Genomic DNA, 20,178 nt, shown 5'->3' on the forward strand with positions numbered 1-20,178 from the left:
TTATCGTTCTCTGTTTACAAAATGTGACACCAGATACTCGGTTATGGGGTCGCGGGCTTCATTTGATTATCAGTCGGTCTGCCTTCCATAACAAAGAACGTGCTCTTTTACCTTGGATCAAAAGAAGATGGAAAATGGCCACATGTGTGTGCCGTGCCGACTTCCTTTGCATGTGTAATAACCAAAAATCTTGCCTTTTTACACGTATTTCTCCGGCTGTTTATCGAAATAGAGAAGTAAGCTATACCGTTTTGTTACCTGAAAAGATGTATGTATTACATACCTCGTAATTTTGTATGTAATTTACGTAATTGTAAAGTACATTTTAATTACTGGTCATGGATGGCGAATAGAATACGAAAAGAACCAGAAGTTCAAAAAAGGTTTGAAACAGATTTAGAATGGGCCTGTGCAGTGAATGAAACGAATGACAACTCGACACTGAAGCAACTAGGAGCAGTCGGCAGGGGAACTGCGACGAGCGGCCACGCGAAGAAGCACGAATCCGGCCGAGCGAGACCGAGGCAGAGAGGGGAACGGGACCGAAGCCGGCACGAGACCGGCCGACGTGCCGTTGCGGGAACGAGACAAACCGTGTCCCGTTCCCGGGAACTGTAAGTAGAAAGTGAACTATGAAAGACTGTTCCTTAGAATTCGTTCCTCGCTCGTTCCGTTCATGGTGGTGAACCGTTCCTTTGGACCCGTTAGTTCGCGAACGACCCATCTCTACACCCTCCCGTTGAGGAACATTGCACCGATTATTCCGTGACTGCACACTGGACACCGCACAGTCACCTGTTGAGTGAGAAGAGACTTCTCGACCGCGAAATTCGGATTCTCAAGTCCCCCAAATGCGCCAGTTTCCCTTACTGACGGAGCCGTCGAAATGAAACCGGGCTTCATCGCTAAACCAAACCGTACATGCGCATACGAACTCCTACCATGCCCCTCGGCCAACCGTGCAGTTAGAAAGTTCTAACGTAACAGTTCAGTCGTTATGACGAGATAATTTCGTGTAGTTCAGTAATTGTCGCCCTGTATCATCGACATAGAGGTACCACCTGGCTGGTCTTTTGCCGGCAGTGTGCAACGCCTGGTGTTCAAAGTTCTCCATAAACAAATTGTGCAACAGCCGGATTAACAGGAGAGGAAACGTTGGAGAAAGTTTTGAACATCGACCACAGCCCTATAGCCCTGAGGTTTTGAGTGATGAGTTACTTGTGAGACCTTAACTTTTCCCGGTGAAGTGAATGTTCAAATAACTTACGGGTTTGCTGCCGGGTGACGTCGTCGACCACCGCCGATATTTCGGCAGGAGCACACCCTGCCATTCTCAAGGCACAACTGCAAGGAGGAAGCAATGTGCAAGGGAATTTAATACCCCGGTTCACAGAGGAGAAACAAGGAAGATACCACACACAGAACAAGTGACCGCAGAGTCAACACACAACCAAGGATAACCAACGTCAGAAATATTGGTAGTGACTGTTAATCAACAGGTGAGGTAGCACTGATTCTGTCTTCTGATGAGGGACAGCAATTAAACAAAATCCACCATCTCTGTTTATAAGATTGGTTGATAGCTTGATTTCAAGAGCTTCCTTAATAACACTATCCCAATAGCTGCAAAGCCAGAATCTCCGTGTTGTTGTATTCCGTAGGATGACCGTTGGTAAGGCAATGTTGTGCAATAGCGGATTTGCTCGGCTATTGTAAGCGTGTGTGACGTTTATGTTCAATACACCGGTCATCCACAGTCCTGTGTTTTTTTCAGATATGTAGATGATACTTTTGTTGTTTGGGCTCATGCTAGTGAGAATTTAAACCGGTTTTTGGAACACCTGAATTCAATCCACCCGAATATTCAGTTCACTATGGAGGTGGAAAAGAATGGATGCCTTCCCTTCCTTGATGTGTTGCTCAGCAGGAAGACTGATGGCACGTTGGGACATTCTGTTCATAGGAAGCCCACCCACACTGACTTGTATCTGCAAGCTGATAGTTGTCACCATCCATCTCAGCGCGAAGGAGTACTTCGTACCTTGGTTCACAGGGCCCACGTTATCTCAGACCCTGAAAGTTTGGCAGCTGAGTTATCACATCTCGAAGTCACCTTTCGTCAGAATGGTTTGATCTAAACGAGTGTTGCGCCATCAGCCTTCTGTGCAACGGCTGAGTGACGATAGCAACGAAGTGGCACCCAAGTCTACGGCCTTTTTGCCTTACGCAGGGAGCATTTCCATCAGAATTGGCCGTATTTTGCGGAAATACGACCGTGAAATGTGTTTTTCGACCGCCTTCTAAGATTAACGCCCTGTTGGCGTCCGTAAAAGATGATCTTGCTTTGCGTAAGGCTGGTGTCTATCGTATTCCTTGCAGTTGTGGCATGTCATATACCGGTCAGACAATCAGGACTGTGGAAGACCGGTGTACTGAACATAAGCGTCACACATGCTTACAACAGCCGAGCAAATCCGCTATTGCACAACATTGCCTTGACACTGGTCATCCTATGGAATACAACAAACACGGAGATTCTGGCTTGCACGTCCAGCTATTGGGATAGTGTTATTAAGGAAGCTGTTGAAATCAGGCTATCAAGCAACCTAATAAACAGAGATGGTGGATTTTGTTTAAATGCTACTTGGAATCCGGCTCCGTCCCTCATCAAAAAATAGAGGGACAGAAGTAGTGCTACCTCACCTGTTGATTAATAGTCACTACCGATATTTCTGATGTTGGTTATCTTTGGTTGTGTGTTGACTCTGCGGTTACTTGTTCTGTGTGTGGTGGTATCTTCCTTGTTTGTCCTCTGCGAACCGGGGTATTAAATTCCCTTGCACATTGCTTCCTCCTTGCAGTTGTGCCTTGACAACGGCTGGGTGTGCTCCTGTCGAAATATCGGCGGTGGTCGACGACGTCACCTGGCAGCAAACCCTTAAGTTATTTGAAGAGTTAATTGTGTTTCACTAGAAGGATATTTTCTTAATCCGTGTTGCCTGCGTGTCAGTAGATCATTTTCCTTGAGGTATTCCATAATGCTGAGACACGTCGAGAAAGTTCAAAGAAGGGCAGCACGTTTCGTACTGTCGAAAATAGAGAGAGAGACTGCCGCGGATACGATACAGGAATTGGCGCGTAGATCATTAAATCATAAGCGTTTTTCGTCGCGGCGAGATTTCTCGAAATTTCAATCTCCAGCGTCCTCCTCCAAATGCGAAAAAAATTTTTCGCTCACCTGCATAGGGAGAAATCGTTATCGTTAAAAAACCATCTCCGTGCTGCTAACATCCAACATCAGCTGTGACAGCCGCCTCTTCACCTCGACCCGCCCAGTATTTTACGTTCTCACATCGCTTCGGAGACAAAAGGTTCTCGCAACCAGCTCTGGATTACAGTCTTTAGAAACACGCCATCCCCCATGTTACGCAAACGCAAAGTACTGTTTTTTCGGCTTAATGAATACCAGTGCCGCGTCTCTTTTCCTCGGCACATACGTAACACGTGGAACACCAGAAGCGACAATGCTGTAACGTACAAGGTTATGCTGGCGACAGACTATGCTGAACTAGCACGGCACACACACCGTTAAGGGGCAGTACTATCGTCGGAAGCACAGAAAGACTTTTTACGGACGCCTATTGCAAAGCGTTTGACGCGCCACCGAAGCTCCGGATGGAGTTACACAAGAAGTCAAATAGAGCTCGAAAGAGGCCAGCCACAAGGATGAAAGTTTGAGACGGTGTTCATCCTCGGTCGTTCAAGTCTGCATTTTCGCAGTTCGGGAAACCTCCAGCTCCAAAGTCACCTCGTCGTAATTCTCGAAACGCCTGTCACGTTAAGGTTTGTTTATCCGTCGAAAGTGAAAGAAGTCATTGGGTGCAAAGCCGGGAGAGTATAGGGTGCGAGGCAAAACATGGTATGCCAGAGAGGCAGAACGTGTACATCGTATTTAGATGACTACCCTGAACTGCATACCCAAGTGCCTGGCACATAATTCATCGAAACATTTAGCACTATCTGTTTACCACCCCATGTGTGGTAAAGCTGAACACTTAAGAATTTCCGTACGAGCTGTGATTTCTCTTACATTATGACGAGCATATTTTCTCCCTGTGTGGGCTTCAGAAAATTTTCTTCACATTCGAGGGAGTACGTTGGTATTTGAAATTTCGTGAAAAGATCTCGCCGCGACGAAAAACGTTTATGTTTTAATTATGTCCACCCCAAACCCCGTATCGTGTAAGCGACACTCTCTCCCCTATTTCTCGACAATACATACCGTGCTGTCCTTCCGTGAACTTCCTCAATGTACTCCGTCAGTCCTACCTGGTAAGACTCCCACACCGCGCACCAGTATTCTAAAAGAGGACGGACAACCGTAGTGTAGGCACTCTTTTTAGTACATCTGTTACATGTTCTAAGTGTTCCGCCAGTAAATCGCAGTCTTTGGTTTGCCTTCCCCACAACATTTTCTATGTGTTCTTTCCTATTTAAGTTGTTCGTAATTGTAACATCTAGGTATTTTATTGAATTTACGGCCTTCAGATTTGACTGATTTACCTCATAACCGAAGTTTAACGGATTGCTTTTAGCACTAATGTGGATGACCTGACACTTTTCATTATTTAGTGTCAAATCCCAATTTTTGCACCATATACATATTTTTTCTAAATCGTTTTGCAAATTGTTTTGATGTTCTGATGAGTTTAGGAGGCGATAAAGCTCAGCATCAGGTGCAAACAACGTAAGATGGGTGCTCAGATTGTCTCCTAAATCGTGTATATATATATATATGTATGATACTCACCAGGGTAGCTGAGACCACTACCGCGCTGCTTCCAGGACTCGTGTAGGAGCGCTGGTCTCGTATCGAATCTGCCCAGCAGATTACCGACGAGGGCCGGTGTGCAGGCCAGCCTGGATGTGGGTTTTAGGCGGTTCTCCACATCCTGTTAGGTGAATACCGTGCTGGTACCCAAGTTCTACCTCAGTTACATGGCTAGCAGACATCTGAACACATTCACACTATTTAATGGATTACACTAGCTGCAGACACTTGGGTTACACTAATTCGTGCCCAGGGGTACAGGGTGGTGACAGGAAGGGAATCCGGCCACCCCTTAAAATTAACATGCCACATCACATTAACCAGCAGGCCCCGCTAGGGGATTCATTCTTGGATAGAGAGATATATGGTACTCTAACAAAAGTTTGGACATACACAGGGTGAACATTAATAAAACCAACGAACTGCAGGGACGGATTCCAGACCGGAAATGGAGGAAAAAAGGTCTTACGAATATTTGTCTGGAAACGCATTGTTGCCACGGTAGATAGCGCTGTCAAATGATAGTTGATCTGACCACCTGTCATGTGCTGCCTGTGTGTTGATGCTGGGTGATTCACGAGCGTGCTGTAAGCAGCAGAATGGTCCAGTATTCGTGTCGGGAAGAAGCCGAGATGGCCATTGTGTATGGCCAAAGGTCGAGAGGCAGCACAGCTATACTGAAACAAGTACCCTTACAGACACCAACCACATCACACGACATTTCGAGCCCTTTTTGGGCGTCTGTGTGATCGCGGGTCCTTTCAGACAGGCAAACGTGCAGGGAGGTGGCGGACTGTGCGTGCACCAGATCTAGAGGACCGGGTTCTACAGGGTACTGAGATGAACCCTAGAAGAAGCTCCTGGAAAGTCGCCGGTGTAATCCATGGCACGATTACGTGTGTCCTGCACGACAGACGCTACTGTTCATATCGCCTGCAGTCAGTGCATGGATTATCAGCATCAGATTTCTTTCTACATGAAGGATTTTGTCGGTGGTTTATGCACCGGAACGTCACAATTATTGGATTCCCTTTATCAACCCTCTCTATTGACGAACCATTCTGCTGCTTGTAGTTCGCTGTGTCGATCACATGGTCAGTGACACAACTGTCATCCGTCAGCGCCATCTACTGCGGCAACGACCGAATTCTGGACATACGTTCCTAGGACCTTTTTCTTCCATTTCCAGCCACACGAATCCGTCCCTGCAATTTGTTGGTGTTATTAATGATCACCCTGTATTTGCATATGATGACAAAGAAGTTCTAATCAGTGGACGACACTTCAGCCTCTGCAGGTCTTCATGGATTCGTTACAGTTTTACTGGAATTTGGACTTCTCTATGCACAGCATCATCAAGACCAATAGCATCATGGAGTTCCGACGTCATCCACTCTGTCATTTACAGTGAAGAACCAGAGAAACTGATACACCAGCCTAATATCGTGTAACGCCACTGCGAGCACACAGAAGCGGCGCAACACTACATGGGATGACTAATGTCTGGAGTAGTGCTGGAGGGAATTGACACCATGAATCGTGCAGGGCAGTCCATAAATCCCTAAGAGTACGAGAGGGTGGAGATCTCTTATGATGAACACGTTGCAAGGTATCCCAGATGTGCCCGATCATGATCTTTTCTGGGGAGCTTGGTGGCAAGCGGAAGTGTTTAAACTCAGTAGACTGTTCCTGGAGCCACCCTGTCGCAATTCTGGACGTGTAGAGCGTCGCATTGTCATGCTGGAATTGTCCAAGTTTGTCAGAATGCACAGTGGACACAAGTGGATGCAGGTGATCAGACAGGATGCTTACATACGTGTCACCTGTCACAGTCGTATCTAGACGCATCAGTCGTCTCATATCACTCAAACTGCACACGTCCCACACCATTACTGAGCGTCCACCAGCTTGAACAGTCCCCTGCTGACATGCAGGGTCCACGGGTTCGTTAGGTTGCCTCCATAGCCGCACACATCCATCCTCTCGATACAATTTGAAACAGTCACAATTTGTAACAGTCTTGAACAGTCCAATGCCAGTGTTGACAGGCCCAGGTGAGGCGCCGGCCGGGGTGACCGAGCGGTTCCAGGCGCTACAGTCTGGAACCGCACGACCGCTACGGTCGCAGGTTCGAATCCTGCTTCGGGCATGGATGTGTCTGATGTCCTTAGGTTAGTTAGGTTTAAGTAGTTCTAAGTTCTAATGCACTGATGACCTCAGAAGTTAAGTGCCATAGTGCTTAGAGCCATTTGAACAAGGTGAGGCGTAAAGCTTTATTTGTAGTAGACATCGAGGGTATACGAGTGAGCCTTCGGCTCCGAAAGCCCATTTCGATTATGTTTCGTTAAATGATTCACATGCTGAGACTTGTTGATGGACTGGAATCCACATTGGAAATTTGCGGTAAGATGATATGGGACTAAACTGCTTAGGTCATCGGTCCCTAAGCTTAATCTAACTTAAACTAACTTGCCCTATGGACAACACACACAGCCATGCCCGAGGGAGGACTCGAACATCCGATGGGGGCAGCCGCTCCCTGCATTCAAATCTCCAGGAATTTGAGGAAGGGTTGGACTTCTGTCCCTCTGAACTATTCTGTCCGCTCGATGTTGGTCCCTTCTTGAGGTATCTTTTTCCGGCAGCAGCAATGTGTGAGATTTGATGTCTTACCGGATTTCTGAGATTCACGGTACACTCATGAAATGGTTACAAGACAAAATTCCCACTTCATCGCTACCTTGGAGATGCTGTGTCCCATCGCTCGTGCGCCCACTGTAACACCACGTTCTAAGTCACTTAAATCTTGATAACCAGCCAGTGTAGCAGCAGTAACCAATCTAACAACTGGGTGAGACACTTGTTGTCTTATATAGGCGTTGCCAACCACAGCACCGTATTTTGCCCGTTTACATATCTATGTATTTGAATACTGAATCGCGTTTTTACTTTCAAAATCTTTTCTTAAAGAATTTACTTTATTTACTAGCTATTCATCAAGAACATTAAAACACATTTAAAAACACTATGTGAGCGTGGAAGTAGTTGCCAGTGGGTAACTGATGAAAACAAATTTCTTTCAAGAAATGGAAATTTTATTCCTAAAAACCCTTTCCTTTTGTTTAAAAACAGATTTAAAAATTGAAATCAGAAAGTACACTCTAAATATCAAGTTACAATTTATTCAGAGGCAGAAATAACTTTTTTTTGTTGTTGACAGTACGAGCTTTCGGGCAGAGAAGCCTGCCGCTCCATTTTAACACGGCGGTAGTCACGACCGCTCACAACAACCTCTGAAAGACTACACTGGTGCAAATCTGCAACACACCAGATTACTTTAATCTAAAAATTTTAACAACACATAAACTATGCACCCCGTAGGAGGGATGGAAATGGTACAAAACACTCACATTAAAAAAAATTACTTGCCACCGAAAGTACAACTTCTTTTTAAAAGAAAACTCTTACGGTGGAAGGGTGGGAACTTTATATACTAAAATGACCGTTTAAATAAAAACCCATGAAATTCAGTCTTGCATAAAATGTACAAACATGCTCTGCACTACACATATACCGCCTCTCAAGATGATAGGGAAGATAAAAACATATTTCAGGAATTCGGCCTTTACACCTTAAGCAATAAATTCGTTAACACCGAATCCGACAAACATGACAGAGGCAGCTATTAACGTACGGCAGACCGACAGACAGACAAACAGACACTAACTGCCTAACAAATGCGGACGAGAAACAGACGAGCAAGCTGGGGACGAGAGACTGTCCAAGAAAACAAGTAGAATTTAACAAGTAAATGAAACAGCATCTCACGAATCACTTAACTTCTGCGATTTCTGGGGAAGACCTGGCGCAGCACCCCCGAACCGTCCGCTGCCAGCCGCTTCAACGGACGCAGGAAGGCGCGCCGATCTCCCGTCTCACGGCGTCGCAGCTCGCGCCGGCCAGACCGACGTCGTGGGTTGACTCCTGTTGCTCTCGTGTCGGCCGCGAAGCCACTACCCCTCGCTATACGGCGCGGCGCACTGGACTGACGTGGCGACGTCACGTGCGCCGACGCTCAAGGCGGACAACTCATCTCGTGTCTCAGTGCGCGACCGACCAACCGATCGATCGAACCGACAATGCCCATTGCCTGAGCAAACTCGAGCAGGCTGGCGGCCTAACACTCCGGACGTCAGATAGACACTGACTTCCCGACATTGACCCGGCTGACCAACTGGCCAGACTCGCTCCTATAGCGAGTTTTTTTTTTTCCTTTATTGAGTTTCGATTCCCCCTAAAGGGGGCGGGCTGGGAGCAGCTTATTACGCCGCTCTTCAGCCTACAGAATTTGTTTTAAAAAGATGAAGATAATAAAAAAAATAACAGTTGGCGATAAGATCGGTGACTTAAAGGTAAAATGGCAGAAAATTCTGGAGCTTAAAACATAAAACACAGGGTTGATGATGCGAATGAAATACACAGGAAGCAGAAAAAATAAGAGACAGACGATTAAAAAACACAGCGACAGTCTGGGTTCTGTTCGCAAGAGATATAAAATGCACACGCAGTGACAGCATGATGTCTGTTCGCAACACTGTGGAAAGACGCACAACACTGAACTCTCTGAAACACGGCACTAAAAAGTTGGCACAAATATGACATACCACAGCCGAGAGCAGGTGGGGGGAAACTGGTCAGATGACGGGAAAAAAGGGGGGAAGGAGAGAAAAAGTGAAGGGGGAGGGGGGGGGGGAAAGGAGCCAATGGAAGAGGAGGATCCATAAGAGGGGTGGGGAGTGCCGAGCAGACGTGCCAGGTAGTGGGGAAGGCAGAGGAGGGGAGTACAAAAGGACTTGGGGGGGGGGGAGAAAGGGAGAGGGTAGGCGGGCAGAAAACACAGGATGGAAGGGAGGAGGAAGAGGGAGCGCAGGGAAAGGACGGAGGAAAGGAGGGGAGTGAGGATCAGAGTTGATAGGAGGGATAAATGGAGGGAGAGAGGGCACCATCTGGGAGGGGGAGTTGATGGAAGCCAACTTGGGAAAGGAGATGTAGGGTGTAGAGGTGGAGGGTAGGGGGGACACAACAGTGAAGACGTGGCATGGGGCGTGGATGGGAGAGGAGTGGAGCAACCAGGGGGTGAGGGGGTTCAAGGCGGCGGGAGGTGTAGAGGATGCGGATATGTTCGAGGAACAGGAGCAGATGGGGGAAAGGAATGAGATCATAGAGGATCCGCGTGGGGGACGGGAGGCGAATACGGAAGGTGAGGCGGAGCACATTACGCTCAAGGATCTGGAGGGACTTAAATTTGGGGGGGGGGGGGGCTATAGCGAGCTCATAGCGCCCCTTAAGTGCACGTGAACAGGCAACCTCTCCCCTTTCCCACCAGAGGGAGACACCAAAGCTGCGACTGCCACAGCGGCGCCACCGCCAGAAACGGAAGGCGACTGCTTCACACTACGCGCTGCGGCGCGCTCTTCAAAACAGCAAATTTTACCACGGCTGAAATACGCATGACTATACCAGTTTCTTTGGCGCTTCAGTGTTTATGTCGTGTGAACAATAATGGTCCTCTTACACTCCCTGTGGGTATGCGCGGAGTTATTTTCACGTCTAAACATTTCCCTCTGTTAAGATTAAGTTCCTACATTCCATTTGCTTGGAACTCTTCGATTCGTTCAGAAAACTGGGCCCTATATTCCGTACGTTTCAGTGGAATGCGGTGTTAAACCCTAGCCGTCCTTCCTTCCTGTGAAACGAGGTTTAGTGTGGTCGCATAAGCCTCCGTATCTGCGACCTGCTGCAACTGCCGCCTGAGCCTATCTGTGAGCCGCCTGCCCGCCACAGCTGACTGCTCGCTGTTTCGCTGATCCTTGCACGCTGTCTATTTGTTGCCGAGCAGAGTCGCCGAGGCCGGTGGCAGTCGAGTCCAGAGGGGACGCGTCCTCGGGAGTCGGCCGGGCGCCGGTGACGACGCGGTCCAGCGGCGCCGACAGCTTCCAGGACGTCTGCCTCACGCCGGGGTGCGTGCGCGCAGGTCAGTACCGCCCGTGTTCCCTCCACTCACTGCCCTCGACTAGGAACGCACAGTAACACTGCGTGTCCAGCAGTAAGAGAACCACAGCAGCTGAAGGCTTCAGTGGTCTCGTGACGGGGTTGGCTCTGTGTATTGTGGGGAGAGCACGTGAGGAGGAGTGGCAACGGAGCGAGGGCGGGGGGGGGGGGGGGCAAAGACCAGACAACTACCTCGTCCACTTTGACCTCGAAGCGACCTTGCAGGTGACAACATAATCGTGTATGACATCATAGAGGATCTCGAACCCAGTACATCACCTGACTTATTACTGACGTCATCAATCAATAAAATCAATCAGTCACTCAATAATTTTGGATATAGAGTAACCTCTCATATCCACTTCCCATCCCTCTTATCTCCAGCCGATCACAGTGCAGTATTAAAAATTATACAACCAAAGAAAAAAAGCCGAGATTGCCGAACCAACACAGTCGCGACAGTATGAAATTCCAGTTCCCTCTCCCTCTACTCCTCCTCGAAAATGGTTCAAATGGCTCTGAGCACTATGGGACTTAACTTTTGAGGTCATCAGTCCCCTAGAACGAAGAACTACTTAAACCTAACTAACCTAAGGACATCACACACATCCATTCCCGAGCAGGACTGGAACCTGCGACCGTAACGGTCGTGCGATTCCAGACTGTAGCGCCTAGAACCTCCCGGCCACTACGGCCGATTCCCCCTCCTCCTTCACCCTTGCCTCCCTCCAATCACATAACAGTATTAAAAATCCAAGATTTTGGAAACAGACCAGTCATGAGCTTTATACCCCCTTACCCCTCCTCTTTGCAAGCAGTCAGTGCGTAGTGTTACAATGATGCATAAAATTTGTGTCAAATTACTTTAATTCTGATGTACACAACAAGTGACACCCTTTCCCCCCTCTCTCCCTCCTTATCTCCAACCAATCATTAAACATGCACGATAATGGAAAGGGACCAGTCGTGCTTTATATACCATCTTCCTCCTCTTTCCACCTAATGAGACAATAGTACTACAAAATGTTGCCAGACATAGCCGGGCGGTGTGGCCGAGCGGTTCTAGGCGCTACAGTCTGGAACGGCGCGACCGCTACGGTCGCAGGTTCGAATCCTGCCTTCGGCATGGATGTGTGTGAGGTCCTTGGGTTGGTTAGCTTTAAGTAGTTCTACGTTCTAGGGGACTGATGACCTCAGAAGTTAAGTCGCATAGTGCTCAGAGCCAGTTGAACCATTTTTTTGCTGCCAGACATGCCTTTCAAGTTGAGGCGGAATGATTTTTTTTTTCATGCCGCCTCAACGAGAAAGGCAAAAATACGCATTACATGGTGTTTCAAAATGAACATACCGGCTTTAAGGCGTCATAGCATTTATTACTTTCAACTTACAATTGTAAATAATACACCAAATGAAAGAGCAACTCAAACAGGGGAACAGTCCACGGGTATAGTGCCGGTCCATGGTGTGCAACGGACACAATATTTCGGCGATCAGACATGTCGCAACCGTCAGGTGCGCTCACGAACTGACAAGGGGAGGTCGCCAATTGTGAAATTCAGATTCGATTCATACTGTGCATAATAAAAGCTCATGGCCAGAGGTGTAATGTGGCAAAGCACCAAGATGCACTTCTCAGCCATTGTCGAGAAAATCGACAGTTAAAAGAAACCGTTGCGGTGAAATACTCTCTACGCTCAATAATTTTCTACGGCGTCGTGGCGCAGCGGTAAGCGCTCGGGTTCGTAATCCGAAGGTCGCCGGATCGAATCTCGCGCCAGGCAACTTTTTTTATTATTTGTTTCTTTGTAATTCAAATGTATACACACACACACACACACACACACACACACACAAATATATATATATATATATATATATATATATATATATATATATATATATATATATATATATATATATATACTTAAAATAAATCCAATCCATCGTCCACCACCAATTGTCTTCTCCGAGTTTTGCCGATATGATACGATACGCGTGGTATGCATCAAACCTGACGAACGATAGAACAATTTTTCAGAAAGTCAATCAGGTGTGTTTCCCAACAGATAATTTAAAAAAAAATAGTTTTTGTAAAAACGCATCGTTTATCAGATGTGCTCGACTTCGTGCTGTTTTCTGCTTTCCATGTTTCTATGATAACTATCACTCTGGTTCGTGCGATACTCCAGCTACTTCTGGTCAATAATTGTTAATTATGTGTTAGTATATACCGAACTTACCAATAAATTGTATCCACTTGAATATTATTTGTGATGTTGTGTTTTATTTGAAGTTTTATTTTTCCACGAGAAACGACTTTCAACAACTTATTATGTGCATAATTGTTGCAACTGATTGCCGGGAATTATATATATATATATATATATATATATATATATATATATATATATATATATACACTCCTGGAAATTGAAATAAGAACACCGTGAATTCATTGTCCCAGGAAGGGGAAACTTTATTGACACATTCCTGGGGTCAGATACATCACATGATCACACTGACAGAACCACAGGCACATAGACACAGGCAACAGAGCATGCACAATGTCGGCACTAGTACAGTGTATATCCACCTTTCGCAGCAATGCAGGCTGCTATTCTCCCATGGAGACGATCGTAGAGATGCTGGATGTAGTCCTGTGGAACGGCTTGCCATGCCATTTCCACCTGGCGCCTCAGTTGGACCAGCGTTCGTGCTGGACGTGCAGACCGCGTGAGACGACGCTTCATCCAGTCCCAAACATGCTCAATGGGGGACAGATCCGGAGATCTTGCTGGCCAGGGTAGTTGACTTACACCTTCTAGAGCACGTTGGGTGGCACGGGATACATGCGGACGTGCATTGTCCTGTTGGAACAGCAAGTTCCCTTGCCGGTCTAGGAATGGTAGAACGATGGGTTCGATGACGGTTTGGATGTACCGTGCACTATTCAGTGTCCCCTCGACGATCACCAGTGGTGTACGGCCAGTGTAGGAGATCGCTCCCCACACCATGATGCCGGGTGTTGGCCCTGTGTGCCTCGGTCGTATGCAGTCCTGATTGTGGCGCTCACCTGCACGGCGCCAAACACGCATACGACCATCATTGGCACCAAGGCAGAAGCGACTCTCATCGCTGAAGACGACATGTCTCTATTCGTCCCTCCATTCACGCCTGTCGCGACACCACTGGAGGCGGGCTGCACGATGTTGGGGCGTGAGCGGAAGACGGCCTAACGGTGTGCGGGACCGTAGCCCAGCTTCATGGAGACGGTTGCGAATGGTCCTCGCCGATACCCCAGGAGCAACAGTGTCCCTAATTTGCTGGGAAGTGGCGGTGCGGTCCCCTACGGCACTGCGTAGGATCCTACGGTCTTGGCGTGCATCCGTGCGTCGCTGCGGTCCGGTCCCAGGTCGACGGGCACGTGCACCTTCCGCCGACCACTGGCGACAACATCGATGTACTGTGGAGACCTCACGCCCCACGTGTTGAGCAATTCGGCGGTACGTCCACCCGGCCTCCCGCATGCCCACTATACGCCCTCGCTCAAAGTCCGTCAACTGCACATACGGTTCACGTCCACGCTGTCGCGGCATGCTACCAGTGTTAAAGACTGCGATGGAGCTCCGTATGCCACGGCAAACTGGCTGACACTGACGGCGGCGGTGCACAAATGCTGCGCAGCTAGCGCCATTCGACGGCCAACACCGCGGTTCCTGGTGTGTCCGCTTTGCCGTGCGTGTGATCATTGCTTGTACAGCCCTCTCGCAGTGTCCGGAGCAAGTATGGTGGGTCTGACACACCGGTGTCAATGTGTTCTTTTTTCCATTTCCAGGAGTGTATATATACACATTTAAATTACAAAAAAAGAAATAATAAAAAAAGTTGCATGGCGCGGGATTCCATCCGGCGAGCTTCAGATTACGAACCCGAGCACTTACCGCTGCACCACGACGCTGCGAAGACTATTAATCGTAGAGAGTATGTCACTGCAACGGTTTCTTTTAACTGTCGATTTTCTCGACAACGGCTGAGAAGTGCATCTTGGTGCTTTGCCACATTACACCTCTGGCCATGAGCTTTTATTACGCGCAGTATGAATCGAATCTGAATTTCACAATTGGCGACCTCCCCTTGTGAGCTCCTGAGGTCGGGCGGCCGATTTAAATCCCCTCCCCCCCCCCCCCCCCCCGCCCCCCCGCGGGCCGCTCTCTTCGCCGTCCGCGCCCGCGCGCCGGCGGTCGCGAAGACGTGTGCGTCGGAATCTGTCGTAGCGTCGATGTGCACCTGACGGTTGCGACACGTCTGATCGCCGAAATATTGTGCCCGTTGGACACTATGAACCGGCCAGTATACCCGTGGCCTGTTCGAGCAACAAATACGCCGGGAGAAACTGAAGAATCACATCAAACAGTTGTGTTTCTATACTTGGGCGCAATGGGAAGAGTATGGAATGACAAAGAGTGCGAGTCTTTCACGCTTAGCCCCAAGAAATATCCCTGCGGAAAGTTTATGGGCCTTTCTTTTTCGGTGAATCAACTGTAACTGATGTTTCTCATCTTGATGTCCTACAGGTATGACCCGTGCCCCAGTGGAAAGACGCTGAACAACACATCTTTATGTGGGAGCAAGGCGGTGAGCCGCCTCACTGGCGTAACTCAGTACATCTACATCTACATCCATACTCCGCAAGCCACCTGACGGTGTGTGGCGGAGGGTACCTTGAGTACCTCTATCGGTTCTCCCTTCTATTCCAGTCTCGTATTATTCGTGGAAAGAAGGATGGTCGGTATGCCTCTGTGTGGGCTCTAATCTCTCTGATTTTATCCTCATGGTCTCTTCGCGAGATATACGTAGGAGGGAGCAATATACTGCTTGACTCTTCGGTGAAGGTATGTTCTCGAAACTTTGACAAAAGCCCGTACCGAGCTACTGAGCGTCTCTCCTGCAGAGTCTTCCACTAGAGTTTATCTATCATCTCCGTAACGCTTTCGCGATTACTAAATGACCCTGTAACGAAGCGCGCTGCTCTCCGTTGGATCTTCTCTGTATCTTCTATCAACCCTATCTGGTACGGACCCACACTGCTGACCAGTATTCAAGCAGTGGGCGAACAAGCGTACTGTAACCTACTTCCTTTGTTTTCGGATTGCATTTCCTTATGATTCTTCCAATGAATCTCAGTCTGGCATCTGCTTTACCGACGATCAACATTATATGATCATTCCATTTTAAATCACTCCTAATGCGTACTCCCAGATAATTTATGGTATTAACTGCTTCCAGTTGCTGACCTGCTATTTTGTAGCTAAATGATAAAGGATCTATCTTTCTGTGTATTCGCAGCACATTACACTTTTCTACATTGAGATTCAATTGCCATTCCCTGCACCAGCGTCAATTCGCTGCAGATCCTCCCGCATTTCAGTACAATTTTCCATTGTTACAACCTCTCGATACACCACAGCATCATCCGCAAAAAGCCTCAGTGAAGTTCCGATGTCATCCACCAGGTCATTTATGTATATTGTGAATAGCAACGGTCCTATAACACTCCCCTGCGGAACACCTGAAATCACTCTTACTTCGGAAGACTTCTCTCCATTGAGAATGACATGCTGCGTCCTGTTATCTAGGAACTCCTCAATCCAATCACACAATTGGTCTGATAGTCCATATGCTCTTACTTTTGTCATTGAACGACTGTGGGGAACTGTATCGAACGCCTTGCGGAAGTCAAGAAACACGGCATCTACCTGTGAACCCGTGTCTATGGCCCTCTGAGTCTCGAGGACGAATAGCGCGAGCTGGGTTTCACATGACCGTCTTTTTCGAAACCCATGCTGATTCCTACACAGTAGATTTCTAGTCTCCAGAAAAGTCATTATACTCGAACACAATACGTGTTCCAAAATTCTACAACTGATCGGCGTTAGAGATATAGGTCTATAGTTCTGCACATCTGCTCGACGTCCCTTCTTGAAAACGGGGATGACCTGTGCCCTTTTCCAATCCTTTGGAACGCTACGCGACTGGTTAAACGACGTTGCATCCGACTGGTGGATCGGGCGCAAGGGGTCGCTAGACTTTATGCGTCATCTCGACGTTCACACACGCTCTAACACCATCGTGTGTATGTGCCTCCGATACCAGCTGACCTATCCGACTTTAGAAACAGTGTTATTGCAACACTTACTCCTGACACATTGATCAAGGTTTCGGAACTACTCGCCTGTCCACTCGATGTGTGATCGGTGTTCACACTGAATAACTGCGAGAAAAACTGAGTTGCTCTTTGATTTGGTGTATTATGTATAATTGTAAGGTGCATGTAATATATGCTACAAAGCCTTAAAACCCGTATATTCATTTTTAAACACCCTGTGTTTACGTAAAATGGCGCACACATACTAGATAGTATTCCACCTCCCTCTTCTCTCATCCAATCAGAGCCCAGTATTAACATGAAAGAGCCAACTTCAGTGTAGCTCCATCTGGACTTTGCTCAAAACTGTGCAAACTACCTGAATTACTAAAATATATACAGGGTGAGTCACCTAACGTTACCGCTGGATATATTTCGTAAACCACATCAAATACTGACGAACCGATTCCACAGACCGAACGTGAGGAGAGGGGCTAGTGTAATTGTTTAATACAAACCATACAAAAATGCACGGAAGTATGTTTTTTAACACAAACCTACGTTTGTTTAAATGGAAACACGTTAGTTTTGTTAGCACATCTGAACATATAAACAAATACGTAATCAGTGCCGTTTGTTGCATTGTAAAATGTTAATTACATCCGGAGATATTGTAACCTAAAGTTGACGCTCGAGTACCACTCCTCCGCTGTTCGGTCGTGTGTATCGGAGAGCACCGAACTACGTAGGGATCCAAAGGGAACGGTGATGGACCTTAGGTACAGAAGAGACTGGAACAGCACATTACGTCCACATGCTAACACCTTTTTATTGGTCTTTTTCACTGACTCACATGTACATTACCATGAGGGGTGAGGTGCACGTACACACGTGGTCTCCGTTTTCAATTACGGAGTGGAATAGAGTGTGTCCCGACATGTCAGGCCAATAGATGTTCAACGTGGTGGCCATCATTTGCTGCACACAATTGCAATCTCTGGCGTAATAAATGTCGTACACGTCGCAGTACATCTGGTGTAATGTCGCCGCAGGCTGCCACAATACGTTGTTTCATATCTTCTGTGGTTGTAGGCACATCACGGTACACATTCTTCTTTAACGTACCCCACAGAAAGAAGTCCAGAGGTGTAAGATCAGGAGAACGGGCTGGCCAATTTATGCATCCTCCACGTCCTATGAAACGCCCATCAAACATCCTGTCAAGGGTCAGCCTAGTGTTAATTGCGGAATGTGCAGGTGCACCATCATGCTGATACCACATACGTCGACGCGTTTCCAGTGGCACATTTTCGAGCAACGTTGGCAGATCATTCTGTAGAAACGCGATGTATGTTGCAGTGCTCTCCGATACACACGATCGAACAGCGGAGGAGTGGTACTCAAGCGTCAACTTCAGGTTACAAGATCTCCGGATGTAATTAACATTTTACAATGCAACAAACGGCACTGATTACGTATTTGTTTATATGTTCAGATGTGCTAACAAAACTAACGGGGTTCCATTTAAACAAACGTAGGTTTGTGTTGAAAAACATACTTCCGTGCATTTTTGTATGGTTTGTATTAAACAATTACACTAGCCCCTTTCCTCACGTTCGGTCTGTGGAATCGGTTCGTCAGTATTTGATGTGGTTTACGAAATATATCCAGCGGTAACGTTAGGTGACTCACCCTGTATATATATATATATATATATATATATATATATATATATATATATATATATACATCGCACACCTCCCTCTCCTCTCCTCCAGTTACAGCCCAGCATTTTTACTACAGTGTTGCTCCATCTGGGCTGTGGACGAAAGTAAAAAATTCTGAAAATGCTATCAGCTATGTGCATTTTCAACTTCTCGCGGCGTAATGAATAATCCATTAAATCTCGGGCATGCAACCGCGCAAATAAAATTTCCTCCACTGATATTTCGGCCGCGTACCGTCGGGCCATCCTCAGAGTGAGTCACAAGAGAGACGTCAAGATGCCAAGCGTGGCCTTCTATGCTCCACCGCGGCGGTACTGCGCATGCGGGTCTCAGATGCTGGTCGGCGGCAGAGAAATATGCTTACACACGCGCCGCATGTGACGAAGGCGTACAGACATTCGATTCGCTTATTGATGTATGATCGGCGGCGGTGACACCATGACGACTTTCTGCAGTTTAATTACCCCAACAGCCGGATTCCACGCTTTGTCCAAATTAAAGCCATTATATCTATTTATTAAATTATTAGCTAATCTAATTTCTTTCTTGAAGACAGATACCCAAAAAGAAGAGGTGGATGTTAAAATCGTCACATGACTGTAATTCATGGAATGCCCTGTATCAGTACAATGTTCTGGCTGTGATAAGCATGTGTATCTTCGATGCTCTACTCATCTCTCATGAACGGTGCGTGTTGTTTGACCTATGTACGACTTCTCACAATTTCCGGAAGGAATCTGATACACACCCGCTTTACGAAGCTGTAAATCGTCCTTCACAGAGCCGAGTAAAGCTGCAATCTTCGTGCGGGGCCGGAAGATCACCTTATCACAGTGTTTCTCAATAATACGGCCTATCCTCGAGGAAAGAGCAGCCACGTAGGGCAAAAACGCACTAGATATGAAGGAATTACCATCTTCTTCCCCATCACATACCTGCTTTTTAGGTTTTGCATCGAATGCTCTACGAATTTCTTGCGGAGAAAATCCATTCGATTTAAAAATGCTCTTGAGGTATTTGAGCTCTTCTTCCAAATTGTCTTTATCGGATATATAGTGCGCCCGATGCACTAAGGTCTGTGAAGGGTGATGGCAGCTACTGGCATGAACATATAGATTTGTCTGCGTTGTACGGCATGTCCTAATGTGCCATCACTTTTACGGCTAACGACAACATCCAAAAAGGGGAGGCAGCCGTCTTTTTCTATTTCCATAGTAAATTGAATGCCAACATGGATGGAATTCAAATGCTCAAGAAATAGATGTAATTCATCCATTCCATGGGGCCATACCACGAATGTGTCGTCCTCGTACCTCCAGAAGACCGTAGGTTTAAAACTTGCTGAGTGCATTACCTTGTCCTCGAAGTCTTCCATGAATAAGTTAGCTACCAGAGGGGAGAGGGGGCTTCCCATGGCAACACCA

The 20,178-nt window shown here is 47.2% G+C and overlaps 1 protein-coding gene across 2 annotated transcripts in view; it reads left to right on the forward strand.

Annotated features, from left to right (window-relative positions):
• The window catches only part of LOC126426795 (neprilysin-2-like), a 238,528-nt gene that overhangs the window by 116,617 nt on the left and 101,733 nt on the right, over positions 1-20,178 (forward strand). For both annotated transcript variants that reach the window (XM_050088794.1, XM_050088795.1), the window contains exon 3: positions 10,731-10,865. In XM_050088794.1, coding sequence (XP_049944751.1) covers positions 10,731-10,865 — 135 coding nt within the window. The remainder of the gene's footprint in view (positions 1-10,730; positions 10,866-20,178) is intronic.

The sequence above is a fragment of the Schistocerca serialis genome, chromosome 11 (genome assembly GCF_023864345.2).
Source record: "Schistocerca serialis cubense isolate TAMUIC-IGC-003099 chromosome 11, iqSchSeri2.2, whole genome shotgun sequence".
NCBI lineage: Eukaryota > Metazoa > Arthropoda > Insecta > Orthoptera > Acrididae > Schistocerca > Schistocerca serialis.